The sequence below is a fragment of the Ochotona princeps genome, chromosome 6 (assembly GCF_030435755.1).
Source record: "Ochotona princeps isolate mOchPri1 chromosome 6, mOchPri1.hap1, whole genome shotgun sequence".
NCBI classification, from domain to species: domain Eukaryota; kingdom Metazoa; phylum Chordata; class Mammalia; order Lagomorpha; family Ochotonidae; genus Ochotona; species Ochotona princeps.
In genome coordinates this window covers 26,009,425-26,030,736 of record NC_080837.1, presented here as the reverse complement: position 1 = coordinate 26,030,736, position 21,312 = coordinate 26,009,425, and the positions used below count along the sequence as shown (strand labels likewise).

At 37.5% G+C, this 21,312-nt stretch overlaps 1 protein-coding gene across 2 annotated transcripts in view; it reads left to right on the top strand.

The window, feature by feature from the left end:
- The window catches only part of UNC13C (unc-13 homolog C), a 577,988-nt gene that overhangs the window by 431,103 nt on the left and 125,573 nt on the right, over positions 1–21,312 (top strand). For both annotated transcript variants that reach the window (XM_004578069.4, XM_036495361.2), the window contains 4 exons: positions 24–120; positions 953–1,096; positions 9,678–9,755; positions 14,697–14,774. In XM_004578069.4, coding sequence (XP_004578126.2) covers positions 24–120; positions 953–1,096; positions 9,678–9,755; positions 14,697–14,774 — 397 coding nt within the window. The remainder of the gene's footprint in view (positions 1–23; positions 121–952; positions 1,097–9,677; positions 9,756–14,696; positions 14,775–21,312) is intronic.

Sequence of the window (21,312 nt, the reverse complement as noted above, 5' to 3'; positions counted from 1 at the left end):
GTTACGTTTCTCATGTTTTTCAGGTGGTTTGAACCTTTTGTCATGCAGTGGCTGGATGAAAATGAAGACGTGTCAATGGAGTTCCTCCATGGAGCACTGGGAAGAGACAAGAAAGACGGGGTGAGTTCAAGTGCTGTCAGACTGTTCATTGTCATGACTCATTTCTAAGCTGCAAGAATTTGTAGGCTTGTTCAGTTTTAGAACACTGGTGACAAAAATAAAAATTTTTAAATAATTGTTTGAGATATTATAGCAACATAAAATATCTGCATATTTCATGGGGTATTGTGCAATATTTTAATTAAACCAATTGTACTGGGCCAATACCCCTTCCACTTCATTTGTCAAAAATTGTGGCTATCCTACTCTTTTGTGAAACACCAGAACTTATTATTTCCACCCAACTGCATTTTGGTAGCCATTATCAAATAATTTTAGGGCATAATTTCTAAAGGCTAGTCAAAAGCCTAGGGAATTTCTTAAATTTAAAAATGAAACAGAAATCATCAATCACTCTTGATCCTGATACTCTTCTATTCTTCTTGAATTGGCCTCTACCTCTAAGTCCTTTGGGCTTGGGCAAAGCATGATTTTCATCCTGGAGGCTGGCCAGGATTTCTAGATTAGAAGTATTTAGCCCCACCCCTGGAGCCTTTGGAGAAAGGCTCAGTCATCAGTCACAACTTGCTTGCTAAGAGATCTTAATGCCTGTAGGAAAGAACCAATATACAAAAGCCAGTCCCACAGTTCAGCAGAACAATGATATATTCGTTTCATTACATGTTCTAGGAAAAAAAACAGGTAAAGTTTTTCCAAGTATCTAAGCACTTTATTTTTGATGAATGTGTGTAAATGATGTGAGAGACTCAGGTGTTTCTATGAAATGATGAATACTCTTTCCACATCCTGCATAATGTGCTTATTACCCTGGTTTTGTCTCCTCTCCCCTCAGTTCCAGCAGACATCCGATCATGCCCTCTTCTCTTGCTCTGTGGTTGATGTCTTTGCTCAGCTTAACCAGAGCTTTGAGATTATTAGGAAACTGGAATGCCCTAATCCTGAAGCATTATCTCACTTAATGAGAAGATTCGCGAAGGTAAGTTAAATGGATAAATTTTCCTCTCTGCAATGATGACAACCTTAAAGACATTATTATTTTATATTGTTACTCTGCTTTAAAACTGCTATTCCAATATAATTTGCCATTCTGTTCCGTAAGTTTAGTAGTTTGCATATTTGCAATCTGATTTCCTGCACTTATGTTTATTGGGCTCATCAGTCTATTTTAAAAGGATGTGTTTTTCCATTTGAAAGAGACGGAGAGCAGTGGGAGAAGGGAGGGAAAATGGGAGACAAGAAGGGGCAAGACAGAGAAAGGGAATGGGAGAATCTTTCATGTGCTGGTTCGCTTCCCAGATGAAAGCAGCCGGAGCTGGGCCAAGTCAAGCCGGGATACAGGAGCTTACTCCATACTTATTCCTTTGCCAAATGTTTCAAAGGAAATATTGCAAGTAATAGAAGTAATCTCTATATCCTTAATCTTATCAGAAAACACATGTAATACCAAGGAACACATGACGTAGATAGAAGATGACAAGAAAATGAACTCAAATCAGCTTCTGTTATGATAGGACCCACTAAAAGCAGAGTGGAAGGAAACTAATGAGAGCTGAAAATGAGGCTTCACCATAAAACCCTAAGTCATAGACACACAGGCACATGTGAAGTTGGGAAAAGTATTCTAAGCCAAACAATAGCAGGAACAAAGATAGAATTGAGGTTGAACTTAGTGGCAAAGGAGGAAGAATAACCTTTTTTGGCAAAAGTAGAAGGAATTATCAGGAGAGTGAAGGTGAACCCAGATCATCAACTCTCCCTCCTGGATTAAGAATCTTACACATAACTTGCTGGTGAACAACGGAAACAACAAATAAGCAGAATAATCGAACATGTTTCATAGGAAATACTGAATGCCTTTAGTTAGACACAGTATCAGCCTAAAGTATACTGATTACTTAGTTGCCTTGAAATATTTTAAACTCATCATAACATTTATTAATTTGAAAGATTAAAAACTCACATTTTTTAGATAATAGTTCAAATATGTCCACCTTGAGAGGCAGAAGATCATTCTTCCTAGAGGGGACTTAACTTGGTCGTACATGATTACAAATATGGTGGAAGTCACAGGAAAATCACTATAGAAATTTTCTAAGTATTTTCTTGACTATCAGATGCATGTTGGGTGAATACCAAGGAAAGAATGATACAGAATCATAAAGGATAGTGCTTGAGTACTCTACAATTTAAGGTGGAGGCGTGAACATATGAGTATTTAAAATTTTCAGAGGAGATTTACTTAGTAACATGTTTTTCTTGCCATGCACAATATTGGTAAAGTAAGTTGGATTCTCACTCAGACTAGTCATGCAACAAGTGATGTGGGAGACAGGGGAGGCCAGTAGGAGTATAAGGATGATCAAGTCGCCTCTGGAGTCCTGAGCTGCAGTCTGTGCCACACCTCTCAGCAGGTCTGGCCCAGAAACTGAATCTAGGTGTATTGAAAGTGCTGAGTGAATAACTAGGTGGACTTCAGGGAATAATAAAGGAGAGAGAAGCCCCAAAGTGCTGTATTAGAATCACACTCAGGAAAACACTCTATCCTCCGGCTATACGTAGTAGCCTAATTTATTGCATCAATAAAACTACGTGTGTAGTTTTATTGATGCAATAAAAGTCCAACCAAAACATTTTAATCCATGAAAATTCAATAGAATCCAATTATTAGCAAAGGGAAAATTATGTAAGTAAAATGAAAAATGTTTTCTAGGAAAGTAGAAATTAGTAGTTGTCATTAAAAACAAAAGTGCTATTCTATAAGAATCATGGTTAAAAGTCTTGCCAGCTTTGTTTTTTTTAATTCTCACCATGGTTTGCCATGTAAAATAAAAAGCAAAATCAATTCAATTCAAATTTATTTTAGCAGTACTAGCCTTTTTTGACTGTAATTTGTATTTTATGGGACAAAATAGTTAAAACTTGGAGTTTGTGATTAAAATAATTAGCCATTTCACAATAACAACGGACTATTGGAGTTTGGTAGTATTTCGTCAGCTGTGACCATTGCTGTAGAATACCCTATCCTTACAGCTGGAATTCTTGTTACTGTCAGCTACTTACAGTGATGTATACCATCTCTTGGAGAAAAGATGCATCCTGGTATCTACAGATATTTTGAAGAATTTAGCATTCTAAAATAAGATGTAAAGGGTGATGCACTTTTACTGATGTGTCAGTAGCATTGACCAAGTCAATACACAAAAACACTGAAGATTTTGCAGCATTTGTGGGTGTTTGACACAGTGGTGAAAATGAGGCTTAGGAAGGCCACATCTCGTATCAGAGTGCTTGGGCCCAAGTGTTACCTCCGCTTTCAATTCTAGCTTCTACCTAATGTCTACCTTGAGAGTCAGTAGGGGATGGCGCAAGTACTGGAGTCCTTGAACTATGGGAAGGCCCAGATTAAGCTATAGGCTCTTTAGTCTGAGCCAGTCCTGGTTGTTGCATGAAGAACTGTCTCTCTCTCTCTCTCTCTCTCTCTCTCTCTCTCTCTCTCTCTCTCTCTCTCTCATTTCTAACTCTCTCTTATTTCTAACTCTCTCTATTTCTCTGTTAGTCTTTCTTCCTTTCAAGGAATAAATACATTACATGAAAAAATATCTTTAACAAATTCTATAGCAAGAACATTCAAGGGCTATGATAGGCACATTCTATAAATGTACTGATTTTTGACAGATTTAATAGTTTACATTTTAAAGGAAGACTAAGTAATGGTATTTTTAATATTACTTAAAACAATTCAACAAATATTTATTGACCCCTGGGTTCTGACTCTGATTTACTATATAATGGACATGCAATGAATGAGGCAGATAATGTGAATATGATGTACATATTCCTATGCATTATTCTCTGTGAAGTTAATACTAACTTTTATACAGCAATTCAATGAATATTGCCTTATTATAATCACTTTAAATCCATGGTCTCACTTATCTTTCACAACCACTACATGAAGTGGGTACTGATATTTCCCCTAATTATCCAAATGATGAAATGAGCTAAAAATGTTTAGATAACTACACCAAGGCACTTAGCAAGAACTAATATGAGTTCCTTCTCATTTTGGTGCAATTAGAAATCATTGGCAATTGGGAGCAAAGAGTCTCACCATTTATCTTGATCCCTAGTGTAAAACCTAGGCATCTGTTTTAGAAGACATAAGGATTCCATCACGTGTTGGTTTTGTTAAAATATAGTACAGGGCCCAGCGGCGTGGCTTAGCGGCTAAAGTCCTCGCCTTGAAAGCCCCGGGATCCCATATGGGCGCCGGTTCTAATCCCGGCAGCTCCACTTCCCATCCAGCTCCCCGCTTGTGGCCTGGGAAAGCAGTCGAGGACGGCCCAAGACTTTGGGACCCTGCACCCACGTGGAAGACCCGGAAGAGGTTCCTGGTCCCGGCATCGGATTGGCGTGCACCGCCCCGTTGCGGCTCACTTGGGGAGTGAAACATCGGATGGAAGATCTTCCTCTCTCTCTCTCCTCCTCTCTGTATATCCGGCTTTCCAATAATAATAAAATCTTTAAAATATATATATATAGTACATAAAGCAATAAACTCACAGTTCCAACATTACTGAACTGATACTCTTGTACCCAAGTGAGCTGATTCAGAGAAGGGTCACACACTGGTGAGATTTCAAAGTCTTTTATTGCCAGCAGTCAAGAATGGTTCATGCACCAAGGATCTCTCAAGTGGCTCATGCCCTAAGGATTTCTTGACCCCGAAGTTCAAAGAAGCAGGGTTTATAGAGACAAAAGTCACAAACTGGGAGGGGTGCAGGAGGACTGAGCTAATGCAGAACTACCTTCAGGATAAAAAATTACTAACTGAAGCTTTTGTTGCTGAACTAGGTGAAACTCATTTTTTCTCCTAGTCATGCTTGAACAGTCTAGCTTGGGATTCAAGCATTTATGCCAAGCAGGATGCAGTTTTCTCAGTGAAGTTAGTCTCATGGGTCTGTGTGTTTGGGAAGTGTGGCATGTGGAGGGGGATACCTCACCTAAGATGGAGCCCAGCTCATAGTGGAATCCTTCATATCAGGTCTGTTATTTCAATGCAACCATTTTCTCTTCCTTGTATTACTTTAATGCTGCATTGTTTTGTTTATAACATGTGAATTATTAAGATGGATTTTGAATCAGAGCTCATAACTTGTTGGTCATGATAGTGGGATGTTTACATGTGTGGGATTAGCTCAGGAAACCAAAGTGCCTTTGAGTCATTGATAGCTATCCTACTTGATGTTCCAACAATTTTGTCCTGTGAAATCAGGAAACATTTTATTTTTCTATTTGATCCTTTCAGGTCTGCAGAATCACTCGTTTTCCTGCCACAATCCTGTTAGACTTTTGTTTTATTTAACACAGAGCTCTTTGAATAGGAGATGTTTTGCTCTATCAAAGAACCTGCTGCATCTGTGGTACATTCATGCTTATCTCTTTGTGTACATTGTTCTTTTAGTTGTTTTTTTTTTTTCCCATTGTACATTGTTAACCTCCACCAGGCCATCTGTTCTGTCCCCATCCCCTCTCTCCACTGTCCTCATTTAGAAATGTACAGGCCCCAAGATGTTAAAATCATGACCTAAGACCTTACACCTGGACATCTTACCTTGAAACCTTTGATAGGTCCTTTTTTCACCAACAAGTTGCCCTTGAAGAGTCACTTCCGCATTACCGTGCATTAGCACCCTGGTGCTCAAATAGTGTATGTCTTACTTCATTTGGAAGCTTAGTAAAATGTAAACTTGCAGAAACTCACCTCACACTGCTGACCAGTGAATCAGGGAAGGGGTCAGAGAATCTGCTTTTCCACCAGTGCCTAGGCAATTTATTCTGCTACTAATCCCAGCATCAGGCTATGAGAAGAAATGAGTTACGAGACATGCTCTGGCAGTTTCTTGTTACTAGTTGATAGCTAAAAGTCTGATATTGATGACTTCCTTGGATACATTATGATGGAACTGACACTGCTTTTGAACTGTGCATTGCACATTCCCATTTACTTGCGCTTTGTATATCAGTGAAGAAATGGTGTCTGCTGTTTTTATGGAAGCACCATCTTAAACTATGTCCCCTGTGATTGTGTGCTGCTTCAGCTTGCAAACCATCTGATTTACTAATCCACTGGCATTTTCAGGCTATTGGATATGAAATCCCAGTATCTGTTTTCTCTAAGCAAAGTTTCAAGGGAAACTCATTTTCCTATGAAGTAAAGCCAAGCTCTAAGCAGGGGCATATACTTTGGAAATGCTCTTGAGTACATGTCAGAATTTCCCTTTCATCCCTCTTAAAAAAGGAAAAATCAATTTTCAGCCCTTTGGCAAAGATCAGGTGTATTAAAAGAGAGAGAGAGAGAGAGAGAAAGAGGAAGCTGGCCAACAAGCCACTCAGCAGATTCCCAAATAACAATGGTCTTTATGGAATTTTGTGAAGTCAAATATTGAATAAAATATAATATTTGAGTTACACCAAGCTTCTGGTGTCAAGATAATGTCTTGTATTTGTGCCAAATTGCAGAATAATTCTTTTTTTGTACAGATTTAAAATTTTTATATATATATATATATTCATTGATTACATTGCATTATGTGACACAGCTTTATAGGCACTGGGATTCCCCCCACCCCTCTCCAACCCCCCCAATGGTGGATTCCTCCACCTTGTTGCATTACCACAGTTCAAATTCAGTTGAGATTCTTTCATTGCAAGCATATACCAAGCATAAAGTCCAGCATCTTATTGTCCAGATAAGTTCAACAGTTTCTTGGGGAGACCATCTCTGGTGTGAAGGTAGAGCTGGCAGAATATCATCCCTATCAATTAAAAGCCCCGACACTACATCAGTAACAATTTTTAACGTAATGGAATTAGTTGACATGGTATTGAGTAACCAATATGTTAAAAGAGAAAAAAAATGCAAGTTCTGAACCCCATCCTGTGAATTCTACATTGACATTTCAATTATTAGTTTATATACAACCGGGTTCCATACACCTTAAAATGGCTATAGATTACTATTCAGCTGTCTCATGTCTATTTTAATTTTAGTATTTAGCAGTTTATAGCGTTGAAGCATGATTTCGCTGAACTTGGCTGTTTTTTGGGTAGTCTAACTCTATAACTCTAACAAGACATATGTCAACGGTTTAGGTGAATATTTTTCGGAGAGGTGTGCAGAGAAATCTTCAATACCCCAGTGAGGAGAAACTAATCTTTGTGTCCCACCCAATGAGGTATAAGTGCATCGCCGCTGACCGTTTCCTGTCTGTTTCTAAGCTTTCCTTGTTGTTCTCTGTCTATCTATTCTAGATTTTTTGCTTGTTTGTTTGTTCTGAGGGGTTTCTGGAGCGATCTTCATGGTCATTACAAGAGAGGGTGGGGACCCAAAGTTGGAACCAGGCAAGGACCAGAGAAAGCTCCTCTCCCTAGTTCCGAAGGAAGTTTACTGTTCTGTTTCTGCGGATCGCTCAGTGCTCCTGGTTGTCATTCCGATAACCTTGGATTCTGCAAGGCAGGATTTGGGCTGCTTGCATCCCATGTGGTGGATCCAGATGGGGGTGTGTTCTCGGCCTCCGAAGGCACTTCGTGGTCTCCTTGGTCTCCTTGGCAGTTGGGATGTAGTCCTCGGTGCGCGTATTGATAGTCCTTGGTGAGGATCTGGGAGTCTTCAGGGTTGGGATACAAGCCTCCTCCTGTCCGCGTACACCACTGAATAATTCTTGAAGTTTACACTATTATTAAGAAGAGACTGTGAATTAAGAAATAGCATTTGTGCATGAATGGAATAGGCAAGCCTATGCTAACTCAGCATTATACATAGTATATACTTTGAGTAGGTGCTTTTGAAAGAAATTACAGCCTGATTAGCCATCTGCTTTCCTGGAGCTATTAGTAGATTCCTTGCTAGAATTTTATGTTTTTCTAGGTCAACTTCTGTTTAAATTGGTGCATGTTATCACATTGCTGTGTAATTCTATCAATTTCCTATCTGTGTGTTATCACTCGTTTTAGATTTTTATTATAAATTTAAGTCAGTAAAGCAAGTTCATGGTCACATTTGATATGAAAATTCAGGCTTGTTGTTTAAGCATCTTTCTTTCATCTTAGTTCCATGGAGTGTTTCTTCTAGTTGACTTCTAGACACTTTAAAAAAAAAGTTCAGACAAGTATATTGTACAAAAAAGAAAATTAAAGCCTTTGCTCTTCTGTGAAAAGAGATGACACATATCTACTGCTATTGTTACTTCATCATTAATATGAAATTCACATTCACATTAGCTCATTATACTTCAAGTTATATGAAAAGCAGTGGCATGCAAACTCATCAACTTATCTTTAAATAAATAAAATTTAATTAACATGGTTCATTTTTCTCTGTTTTTTCTAATTAATGAAAATAGAGGGAAACCTCGGGCTCAGCAGTATTTATTAGAGAGAAAAATAAAAATTATGATACAAAGAACAGCATAAAGGCAATGACTATGCAGTCATTTTAGCAAGCAATCCATTACTAAATATCTAGTAAACAAATGGTGGATATGTTGAAGTATAGAAATGCCACAATGTAATGAAAATTGAAGTTTCAGATTTGACTGGGTGTCTTAGATGGTGTTTACTATAACTCATTATTAAAGAAAATTCTTTTGAGTAGTCAGTACCAAGTGATATGTAGAGGAACTTTCTGACCCCACTTATAAACAAGATATTTTAAAGCATAGGAGAATGTTTTAAAAACTGAGCATTAAAATAATTATAAGTTGGTAGGTGTAATATGGGAAAAGGATGATGAGATAGTATTTCAAAGCCAAAGATGTCTATTTAGTACAAAAAAAAAAAAAAAGATTAGGGACCATCACTGATAATTATTTAAGCATAGAGGAGGTAATCACAACGTCATCAATATTCTTGGGAAATAAACAAATTTACCATGGAGAAAACAGTGAAAAATGGACAGAATCTATATGGATTGTATTCCAGTTGCATTCAGCACTATGACGACTGTCTTTGGAATAGCCTAGTCTATTCAAAATCTATTCTATTGAGATCATTCTGTTGGTTGAGATCATTCTATTGGTAAGATGTAGAATTGATCTCTATGTATGACTCCCTTTCAGACCGAAGAAAAGTATTTGAAAAGTATGCATGACCCAGCATTGACCAAGTTAATGTAAATCTGTTTAGTTATGTACTGGGGAAAGGTTAAGGCCCTGTTTGGGTTGTTCACATCTCATGCCTGATTCACGTCCCAGCTAATCTGTGCTTTAGTTCCAACTACTTGCTGATGCACCTGACTGGTAACAAATCATGGATCAGCTGCTTGGATTCCTGCCACCCACACAGGAGACCTGGAGGGCTCCTAACCTGAGCCTCGCCTATACCAGCATCTGCAGGGATTTGGAGAATGAACCAGCAAAAGGGAGATCTTTTCCTTTCAGTGTTATCTACCTCTGTCACCCTGTCTTTCAAATTAATCAAGCAATCCTATAAACAAAGCAAAACAAACAACAGCTGTATACTTTCCTGAATAAATGTCATAATGTTTTCTTTCACAGACGATCAACAAAGTGCTGCTCCAGTATGCTGCGATTGTCAAAAATGATTTCAACTCCTATTGTGATAAAGAAAATGTGGTAAGTAAAAATGTCTGTTCAGTTGCTCTCACTTCTTAAATAAAGAACAAGTAGGAAACTATTTACTTTCAGTTTTTTTTAAACCTAATATACTTTTTTTTCTAAGATTAATTTTTTTTTTATTTTTATTACAAAGTCAGATATACTGAGAGGAGGAGAGATAGAGAGGAAGTGGAGCTGCCGGGATTAGAACCAGGGGCCATATGGGATCAAGGCGAGGACCTTAGCCACTAGGCCACACCACCAAGCCCTACTTTCAGTTTTTATAAAGAAAGATAAGCAAGGGAACTCAATAAAGTCTTTAAAAGCTTCTCTGGTCTGGAAGTGATTTAAACGCAGGATTCACTGGAAAACTGAGAGAGCCTACAGCCAGCTTGTGTTTTTCCATGTTGATAGGGAAAAGACAAGCATTAGTAACTGAAAATATACTGCTCATAGAATGGTGAAGCTGAAGACCAAAGAGTTAAAAGTTAATGGGTATAAGTACATAGTTTTGATTTGGTACCAACTTAAATGTTTGTATTTTAATTTTCAAATAAATTGAGAAGGATGCTTAATATGTGGAATAATGTTGGTTTTGACTGTGAACTGTTAATTTAGCTTCCCCTCCTCCCTTTTTAAAGATTTATTTATTTATTTGAAAGGCAAATTTATAGAGACAGTGGGAGAAATGGAAATAATGAGAGAGATCTTCCACTCATTGGCTCACTGTCCAAACAGCCACAAAGACCAAAGGTGTGGTCCAGGGACTGGAGTGGGAGAGGAGTAGGTGGAGAACGTGGCTGAACCCAGGAGCCAGGAGCTTCTTCCAGGTCTCCTTTATGTGGATTCAGGTGCAAGTACTTGACGTGCTTTGCTAAGTTCTCAGGCATATTAACAGGGAACTGGATCAGAAGCAGAATAGCCAAGACACCGACAAGCAGTCATAGCAGATGCTGGCATTATAGGTAGTGGTTCAACCTATTGTACCACAACACCAACCTCAAATCTAGTCCCATTTTTATAAATGAGGAATACTTATAAACCCCAAACCAGCATTTCAACCCAATCAGCAAGACATAACAAAAGCAGAATAAACCAAAGTTATTTGGGAAGTGGAGCTGCCGGGACCCGAACCTGCACCCATATAGGATCACGGCACATGCAAGGTGAGGATTTAACCTTTAGGCTATCACACCAGGCGCTAAAGTTATTTGGAATATAATACCACGAATTTCATGGCAGGAAAAGACACATTTTTTGTTTCATCATTTTATATAGCAGAAATTATATTAGCAACTCTGTAAGAATTCTTAAGAGCAGCACTGGGAGCGGGGAGGTGTTCAAACAGCAACTACCAAATTTTTTTAAGGAATGCCAGATCTCCACCCCAAACCCAAACAAAAATAGTCCTCACTATCCAACAAGTTTAAAAGGGAAGTCTAAAGAATCCTACCAGTGTGCTCTCTAAAACACCTCTTACCTCTTACTAACAGCATCTTGAGGAAAGATTGTCCCATTGGTTTTTGGAAATTCTAGAAGTTTCTTCCTCTTAAGTTATTGTGCTGCCCAGAAAACTTACTATAGTTTTCTGAAAGCTCAGCAGTGATTTCTACTTACTATCGTTTATAAACACTCCCAAAATCAAGATTAAGTGTTCCTTGAAAACACACATTAATAATCAAGGAACAATACATGGCTAAAATGCTATTTTAAAAATCAGTGTCTGAAAACTTTAGACAGGATTCTCTGTGTTGGGATAATCAAACTGAAGATTGTGAAATGTGCCTATGAATGCTCAGTTTCTGTCATTCAGAAAACTAAACAAAAATAGCTTTTAAATGCCCCTGCAAGCTTGATGTGCTAATGCTCCTTATATTTTAAAAACACTGAAATCAAAATCATAAGTCAGTACTCATTGTATTAGTCTATATGTTTTTCTGTGGTCTCCATAGATTTCTATATTTAAAATCTTTAAGGAGAAAAGTCTCACCCAGTTTCCCTCATTCCCTGACACTGCCCACCCTAATCAGTGGTGCATATCAGCCCACATCCTTCTCAACTATGTAAACATCATCAAAAATAAAATGAATTTATTATTAAAAAAAGAAAAGTTTACAATTATAAAATGGAAAATTTCTTGGTCTTTCTTCAATGACATACTTCCCTGATTACTAATAGCTTGACCAAGCCTACACTCTATCACTCATATACCTATTAGCTTTTATAACATCTGGTATCAGTTAGCTACTTAAGTTTTACTTCCACCAGAGATGAATTAAAAAAGAAGTGCTTCTGTACATTTATGTAAGTTCACAAAACTGTACAAATTTATTTCATTATCATAATTTCTCAGTGCACATGTGCTTATATATGTACATGTATCCGTGTATATCATCTAAAATTGAGACACATTTAAAGATAGATATTACTGAAGATATTACCCGAACATTTGATTTTGTACAATTTTGCACCATAGTTAAACAAAATGTCTGTGTCAGAATAATTTTTATCTACTGTGGCATGTTAAATTGCAAATGGGTCACAGCATCTTTTCCATTTTACTTCACATTCTCAAATATAACAAAGCTTCATTATTAAAATAATAATTACACGCTACCCATTTAGAAATGGCTCTAGTCTAAATGAAAATTGATGTTCACATTCATCATACTTCAGGTTCCCAACTGTTTCATTATGAAATATATACTGATATTTTTAGGCGAAAAATCAAAACGTACAACAAATAGAAGCATTGATTTCAAACACAGGTTGGTTTTTTTCACTGAGCTCCTTGACAAGCTCATGAACCTGTGTAATTTTCTCTCTATTGTCTATTTCTTCGTCTTCTATGGAGTTGTTGAAAGTAAGTAAATGTATGATAAATTTATATCTATTTGTTTTTCTGATTTGATAATCCCATTCAGTTAAGTTGAACTTAGTACATTTCAAGGTCGCAGAGGAGAAAATTCTGATTTATTTATAGTTCTCAGGATGCCTACATCTATTTTTTCCTCTGTGGCTTACTTGGGGTCAGTAGTGTTTCATGGCCTGTATATATGCAAAGCTGGGTCTCAAATCCTGTGCCAAGAAAGTTCAGCTAGATACTAGAATAAAACAATCACAGAAGAGTCCACTAAACCAGCTGAGACCATGAAAGCAAAGTGATAGAAACCTTTGCTTATATAATCTTTACGCTTCTGGTTAAGATCATGATCTTTGACCTTGGATTTCTCACTGGTAGGAGTCCCCAAGTATTCCCATTTTACAAAGAAAAAGGAATTGCACCACCCTTATTTCCTAGTAGAAACCTAGTCTGTTGGTTTGATTTGCAGACTGTGAAAAAGATCCAAAACATCTAGAAATCTGTCCCAAACCCACAGTGGGAAGGACTAAGCCTGGGAGGAGCTGCTGTGGATCATGCCTGGGAATCAGAATCATCTGGAAAACGTTCTGATTCAGTGGCACTGATTCACAGTCCCTGGGGGATACAGCTCAAATACCTGTGTGTGTCTTTAGAAAGGTATTTCAGTGACTGGCATCAAGGCAACCATTAGAGATTTAAAATTGTTTTCCTCAGTTAAGGCAGGGATGTGGTCAAGCAGAAGGTTTTTCAGAGGTCACTATGTGGCTAAAGCAATGCAAAATCTTCCCAATTGTAAGAGCCAGTACCTCCTCAACATCCCGCAAGTGCTTTACCTGACTCTCTACTTCATTATTGGCTCGTGTCCTAGGAACTCAGAAGACATTTCCACTCTGTTTTCTTTGCTTCTTGTCTCCCTCTTCGATCTGCTGTGTGTCTGCAATCAATATGCAGGAAATCTAAATGATCCTGTAATTATGGTGAATCATATTTTCCAATTATAAATAATTCTACCATTGTAAGGTCAGATCAATTTCTGTCAGAAAGATTTATATCTTTGTAATTATTTTATCTCTATCTCTTTGGAAACAAATCAGAAAATTGTTAAGTGTGTAGTATTTACAGCACAGTGCTGCCCTAAGAAATAGCAGCATGCATAGTGTATTTACAGTTAGTAAGACAGTGAAAGTGAAAATCAACTCAAATATAAAATAACACAAAACAAATGCCAGGCAAGTGATAAAATCATAAAACGGGAAGAAGGTCTAATCCGAATGGTAGGTATAGCTCAAGTCCGTAGGACAATGATAATGTTAGCAAAGGGCCTTGAATATCAGGTGGGGAATTTAACTCTCCGGGAAGAATTCATTAAAGGTGTTTTATTATCACTGCTTCCTGAGCCGAAAAGGGGGCATTTTGTTTTTAAAACAGTGAAATAGCAGAATTTAATCTATTTTCCTTGAAATACATCTTTAAAGACAGTATGTGGTTAACTTCCAAGTAAAGAATGCGACAATGTCAAGGAAATTCCTGTAGGGTGTCTCCAATGGTTTGCTTGTGCAGGTTGCTTTTATATTCCTTCTTGAGTTGAAGATTTTGGCATAGTAGTAAAGAAGGCACATTCACACCCCCATCCAGTTCCACAGTAACAGGACTTAAGGCCCAATCCTGCTTCAGATTCCAATTTTCTGTTAATGTGCACTCTGGGAAGTGACAGGGATTGTTCAAGTATTTGGGTTCCTGCTACCAGTATACGAGACCCATACTGAGTTCTTGGCTCCTGACTTCAGCCTGGCCTACGTACATATGGAATGATTCAGAGGATGAAAGATCTCTGTCTCTTCTCTCTGTATCTTCCTGTTTCTGCCTTTCAAAAAATGTGACTATATATATATATATATATATTTTTTTTTTTAAACTCATCCCCCTCCGAGGATCAATACACCTCTCTTTTTTTCATTACAAGCAGAATTGAAATAACAGAATTTCAATATAATAAGATACCCTTGATAGCTTCTTAGTATCATTTTAAGTTAAAAGGATTGAAAAATGTAATATATGAGAGCTATGCATAATACTCAAATATTCTTTATTTATAGCCTTGCATCCTGATGAACAATATTCAGCAATTACGAGTACAGCTAGAAAAAATGTTTGAATCAATGGGAGGCAAAGAGGTGAGTGTATGTTTACTCTTATATTTTCCAAATGCCTACTTAGAGATCATTAGCAGTACATATCTTTTCTATGGAAGGTATGTTAATCAAGATTTTACATGGTTTATCAATGAATAGAAAATGATAATCATTTAAGATCCTGTTAAAATTAAGGCAGTTATTATCCACAAATGAATGCTGTAGTACATTTGGTAAATACAAGTGGGAGAAAAGAATAGCTTTTTTAAATAGGATAATCATATAAACACAATTAAATATATGCAAATATGCTAATGATCTGTAAAGTTTGACAGTTATCATTTTTTATTGTATTGTACATGGTCACTTTGCTATTGATGTTTGTTCTGACCTATGCTTTGTGGCAGTAATGGGTTTTGGTGTATTGAGGCTTATTTGTCACATGAAGAAAGCGTGTCCAAATGTGTGTTGTGTCTGTAATGTGTCATGTCTTTGTCCACCACCTTTGACTTGCAATTCCATGAACAGAAGAAGGAAGGAGAAAGATTCTTTTATGAGGTTTGTGATAGTAAGCATCTAATCCTTTACCTGGCTGTGTTTCTTTCCCTACACCTAAGGATTATTGCATTTTCTCCTTACTCTCATCTGCTTGAATGGAACAGATAGGCAGTGAAATGCTAGCTGTGCCTTTGCCTGTTCATGCCTGCCACAGTCTGTTTCCTGAATCGAGGTGAGCATCTGGAGGTTCAGCACGGGAAAAGATGCCCAGATGCAGGATCATGAAACAGGGTTTTCCTATCCTTCTGCCCAGTGTATCAGGCTCAAGGTGGCTTTGTCAAGAACGTGTAGGTATTTCTCTCCAAGGCTATCTGACTCACTGTGTAAGATCTGTATGAAGCTAAGTGGGATTTCAAAGCACATATACCTTGTCTTTCTAAATAATGAGGCTATAAATGCTTCCTTCTGGTCTCTTCATGTATGATTTGACTTTCAATCAGCTTTCAACAGTTGTCCATTTCACTTTGTTCTTTGAAGAATGAATTTGCTGTTGAGCTTTCTACAAGTGGGAAGCAAGAATACATATATAATGGTGCAAGAGATTTTTTTTTTTTAATGAACCTTCATAAACTGCACTTTGCTTACTGTTTGATTTATGCAAAATAAAGCTGCTTTCCCCAAAGTATGTCAACCTGATTGCTAGGTTTGAGGGGATTGCTCTCACTTCAGAATTCTTCTATGTTAATGAGCACAAATAATTTTGGAACAATAACCTGAGATTTGCTTTTTTTAAATTTTAGTTATACATCCAGACTTTAAGTCTGTTTGTTACTTTGAAGAGTAGAGAAGGAATCACTTGTTTTTTATGGGAAATATCATCTCCTTTCAGTGAAATTTCAAACCACAAATCATTTAAATATGAAATTATATTTAAAAATTTATATTTCCAGAAATTTCTCTTCATGCTTCTACTATTTAATTGCTATTTTGTGTTTCAGTGCCAATGTTAGAAGTATATTGCTGAGTGGGTTTTTAGCAAACAAATCCAAAAAGAATGATCAAACAGATAAATCAAATCCTCCACTTATAGGAACCTGTGTAGAACCTAACTGAAAATGTTGTTAATGGCCCGTTCACCAACCAAAAATGTGCTGCTTCTTTAAGATAAGATTTCCAGCTTGAAATGTTTAAGTCTCACATGATAAATTTAGCTTTGACTATATCTAAAATACATTTTGGTTTTGACTAAATCACAGAATGTTTCTTCTTTCCTGGAGAAAATAATGAAGACAGAAATAGTGAGTTGGATGCCTCCTCCGTTTATAACTCATACAATGTCTATGTGCTAAATTCCCCATACAGAATCTCAAGGGAAAATTCAGTTAAATAAGTTAAATTATAAGTGATGTCATGCATTTTTTGGTAGCATTGACTCCAACACCTTTGTTTTCCTACATTTGAATATTTTCCATCTGTGCTCTCTCTCTTTACCTTCTTTCCTGTCCTTCTGTTTCTCTTTCTGTGCATAGTATCTTTTTCTCTTGTTCTCTTCCATTTTCATCTCTTTTGCTCAGTTGCTAAGAAAAAACTTTAATCAGCGCTGGGCAAATTTGGCATCAGAACTGATGAAGTATCAGGAGAAAGCAGCACTTGAATCTAAGTCTGGCTCTAACACGCAGCCTCCCAGACAGGGGTATGTCTTAATAATGCAGAATTATGTCTAAATGCCAAGGACTGGTATCTCAGCTTAACAAGCTCATCTTTCCAATGAAGATATCTCTATACAGCACTGTCTAATGAATTTTATAAAGTGGGCTTTTATAAAGATTGAAAAGAATCTGACTGAGTATCTCAAAAGCACCACAAGATACGAGGAGTATTTACGGCACAACGTCTTCAGTGACCTTCAGAGGTTACATCATGTGACCCTCTATGTGTATTTTCCTCACAAGGCAAATGAATTTGCTTAGAATATCTCCAGTGGTGTGGTTAAGAGAAACTTCACAGCCTGGATATCATTATTCTTTCAGAAGTTTGTTATTTTGTCCCCCACCATCTGTGCTGAGACTCATACTTCCTGCTACAAAAAAAATTTAATTAGCAAATGATTGCCTGTGCATTTGCTTGAAATAGACTTTAGCGCCCTATGGCTATCAGTTGGCTTCCAACAACAGCGTTGCTTGCCTGTACTAAGATCTGCAAAGTGCTGGCCGCTCGTGGGCATGGCTGCATGATGCTGCAGCTCTCTGCTGTTTAAACATCATCTGTGTTCGCAGGAAGCTACTCTTTCTTCACAGTATCACCTGCTTTCCCTTCAAGAATTGGTAGTGTTCAAAATCATTTTTGATGGAATTATTCTCTGTATGTGTGGAGTCCAGGATGGAGACATTTCTGGGACAATCTTGAGGTTGTAATTGCTAACAATGGCTTCCAAAGCAGTCGACCCCTAGAACAATCTGCATCAGTTATGTACACAGTGTCCTGTGGGCCAACTCAGAAGTTTTTGCTTTTGTTTTTTTCCCCAATGCTCTGTTTAAGAGAAAAAATTGTCAAAAGAGAAAATTAACAAATGTATGCCCCTATACATACTTCCACAATACTCTTCCCTACCTACAAATGAAAAACTTGTTTTAGAATATAAATCTGATTCTTCTGGAGGATACACAATAGTAAGTTGCACAAGTCATCAAACAGAAGTAAACTTCAGGAAGGAGGTCTGTTTTGCTTTCTTTTGTTTGCTTAGATTTTTTCTTTTCTTTCCCTTTTAAAAGATGTACAGTAAGTGATTTATATGTAAAAAACATTCCAGCAAGCACTACATTAAAGCAGGTGAAGTAACCAGCCTATGCCAAGACTGATTTAGCCTAAAAGTTAACTTGCACACTGCTATCCTCATAGGGTATCCCATGTGGCTGTATTATACAGAGATAAAAAATCATCACCCAAGTATCATGTAATATTTTTTATTTATTAGTTAATGAGTGTTTCATTAACTTGTGGCTCAGAAGTAAAGCTTACATATTTTAGTTTTTAATACTTCGATAGTTTATTTCTTAGGCATAACTAAGCATGTGTCAAATGCAAATAGTCAATATTAATTTGTTTAAAAAAACTTGCTGCTGCCCATGAAAATCACAGTATATTCTTGATCATTAAATCAACTTATTTGAGTATATTTTAAAAATTAAATGAATCTAAAATTATCTTCAGAATGTCATAAGATATTGGTTATAAACCTTTATAGAATTTTTAATTGTTTTAGAATAAGAGTGATTAGTCTGTGTTGGCAAAAGATGCATTACTTCACAATATTATTTCTTTTGTTTAAGATTTATTTGTTTTTATTGGAAAGGCAGATATACAGAGAGGAGGAGAAACAGAGAGGAAGATCTTCCACCCAATGGTTCACTCCCCAAGTGACCGCAACTGCTGGAGCTGAGCCAATCCAAAGCCAGGAGCCAGGAGCTTCTTCCAGGTCTCCTATGCTGGTGCAGGGTCCCAAGTCTTTGGGCCATCCCCGACTGCTTTCCCAGACCACAAGCAGGGAGCTGGATGGGAAGCAGGGCTGCTGGGATTAGAACTGGTGCCATATGGGATCCCAGCATGTTTAAGGCAAGGACTTTAACCACTATGCTACTGTGCTGGGCCTCACAATATTATTTCTTTCTTTTTTTTTTTTTTTAAGATTTTATTATTATTGGGAAGCCGGATATACAGAGAGGAGGAGAGACAGAAAGGAAGATCTTCCATCCGATGTTTCACTCCCTAAGTAAGCCGCAATGGGCTGGTGCTGCGCCAATCCGAAGCCGGGAACCAGGAACCTCTTCCGGGTCTCCCACGCGGGTGCAGGGTCCCAAAGCTTTGGGCCATCCTCGACTGCTTTCCCAGGCCACAAGCAGGGAGCTGGATGGGAAGTGGAGCTGCCGGGATTAGAACTGACCCCCATATGGGATCCCGGGGCGTTCAAGGCAAGGACTTTAGCTGCTAGGCCACGCCGCCGGGCCCCACAATATTATTTCTTATTGCCTAGTAATATTGACTGAATTTGCAAGGAATCTACAATCAGGGCAAGAAAAAAAAGAAATGACTTGGCTTCATAAAGTTTTATATATTTAATATATACCCAGACTTTCATGATGAATTGAATGTGTCAAATAGAAATTACAATGGACTACATAAGAGTGGGGAACATGTAGTTTATTGAAGTTCATTTAAAAATCAATTAGCTTATGGAATTGGTTAAGCAATCCCAGGCTAGAAAAGAGAAGAAATGAACTTCCAACATTATTCACTTGGTGTTACCGTTTCAAATGTATGTGTGCTCAGGTGATAGAAGATTGGAGATCACTGCTTTGAGGGCTAACTTATCCTATGCCAATAGTTCTTCCTTATGCAATAAACTACCTGTTAAGTTTAGTATTTGATTTGGTGGGTCTTGGCCAGAATACAATCATTTTTGCTTATATTAAATTCCCAGGAGATATTGATGCTGCTGGGCTGAGGACTATGTACTGAGAATTATGATTTCATAATAATAATTATGAAATAGCTCAAAATAACCTGTTTGCCTACCATGCTTAAATGACTGACTTTCTGTGTTTTGGAGATTGAGAAGACAAGGGAGTGAATGTGTTTGACACTGATATGGTAGGCAGTCACAGTGAGTGAAAGCAAAGTTTGTATTAAAGAATATGGGCATCTCAGACTGTAGGCGGCTGACTGCAGGCATGTCCCAAGTCCAGCATCTTGGTTCACATTCTTTACACTTCCAATCATTGCATAAGTGGAAGTATAGTTGTAAAAAGGAGAAACGTTATGTTCAGAGACTAGTTTTGTGTTTTTATCCTGCCCCAATATTTTTCCTTAATGTAATTTAAGACATAATCTACTAGTTAATAACTTAATCAGAATCTGTTTTCTGTTTTGACCTTTTCTGGTAATTATAAAGCAAATTATAGAATGTATCATGAATCATATTAGACACTATTTTGTAACAAAACAAACTATTTCAATCAGTTATATATTCTTTTAGTGCAAAATTGTTTTCTAAGGCAGTTTGGCGAGTCTTCCTGTGTAGATATTCATTCTTGCCTACTTGCATTTGCTGTATTGATGGGAGGCAAAGGTCAGAGTAGGAAATATAAAACAATTTTTAGATATATCTTACCTCAACAAGCTTTGAAGACATAAGACTTTGTAAAACAATTAAGACAGATATACCTTTTAAAAAGATTTATGTTTTTTTTTTTATTAGAAAGATTTACAGAGAGAAGGAGAGACAGAGAAAAAACATCTTCAGGTTTACTACACAAGTGGCCACAACAGCCATAGCGGAGCAGATCCAATGCCAAGAGCCAGGAGTTCTTCTGGGTCTCCCACCCAGATGCAGGGTCCCAAGGCTTTGGGTCATCCTCCACTGCTTTCCCAGGCCACAAGCATGGAGCTGGAAGGGAAATGGAGGAGCTGGGACGTGAACCAGTTCCCATCTGGGATCCTGGTGCATTCAAGGCGAGGATTTTAGCCACTGAGCCATTGCACTGAGCCCCAGAGACACCTTTCAGTACCTGAAGAAAGAAAGACTCAGAAGTCAGATCTTCCTCGTCACCTAGACCGCTGAAAGTGACTCTTTACATGGAGCTGACTGACCTGTGGACTGCAGAGGGAAAGGCACATGAGACTTGAACACAATGTATACTCCTCCATTAGTTCATTCAACAAAGATTTTATTTGATGACAATCTATTACAAGGCTGCAAATTTTCCTGTGGGTGTAAGATACAATAATTACAAAGATGTAAACCCTACCTTCAAACACCTTAGATTTTATTAGGGGATTCTGAACAGTTAAGGAAATAAGATTTGTGGGAGAAAAAAAAATGCAACCTTTTTCTTAACTGGGAAATAACTTTTCAAAAGACAGTTGTAATTGTTATACAATAGGCCACACAAACTCAAGGACTGCATGAATGAAAGTCAAAAGTGTGATGCCATTTGTCTGACTATTGCTTTATCATTGTTTTTAAAATTTGATAGCACCAGGAGGATTGAATGTTTGAAGTACTGAGCTTTTGCTGTGGCAGTGT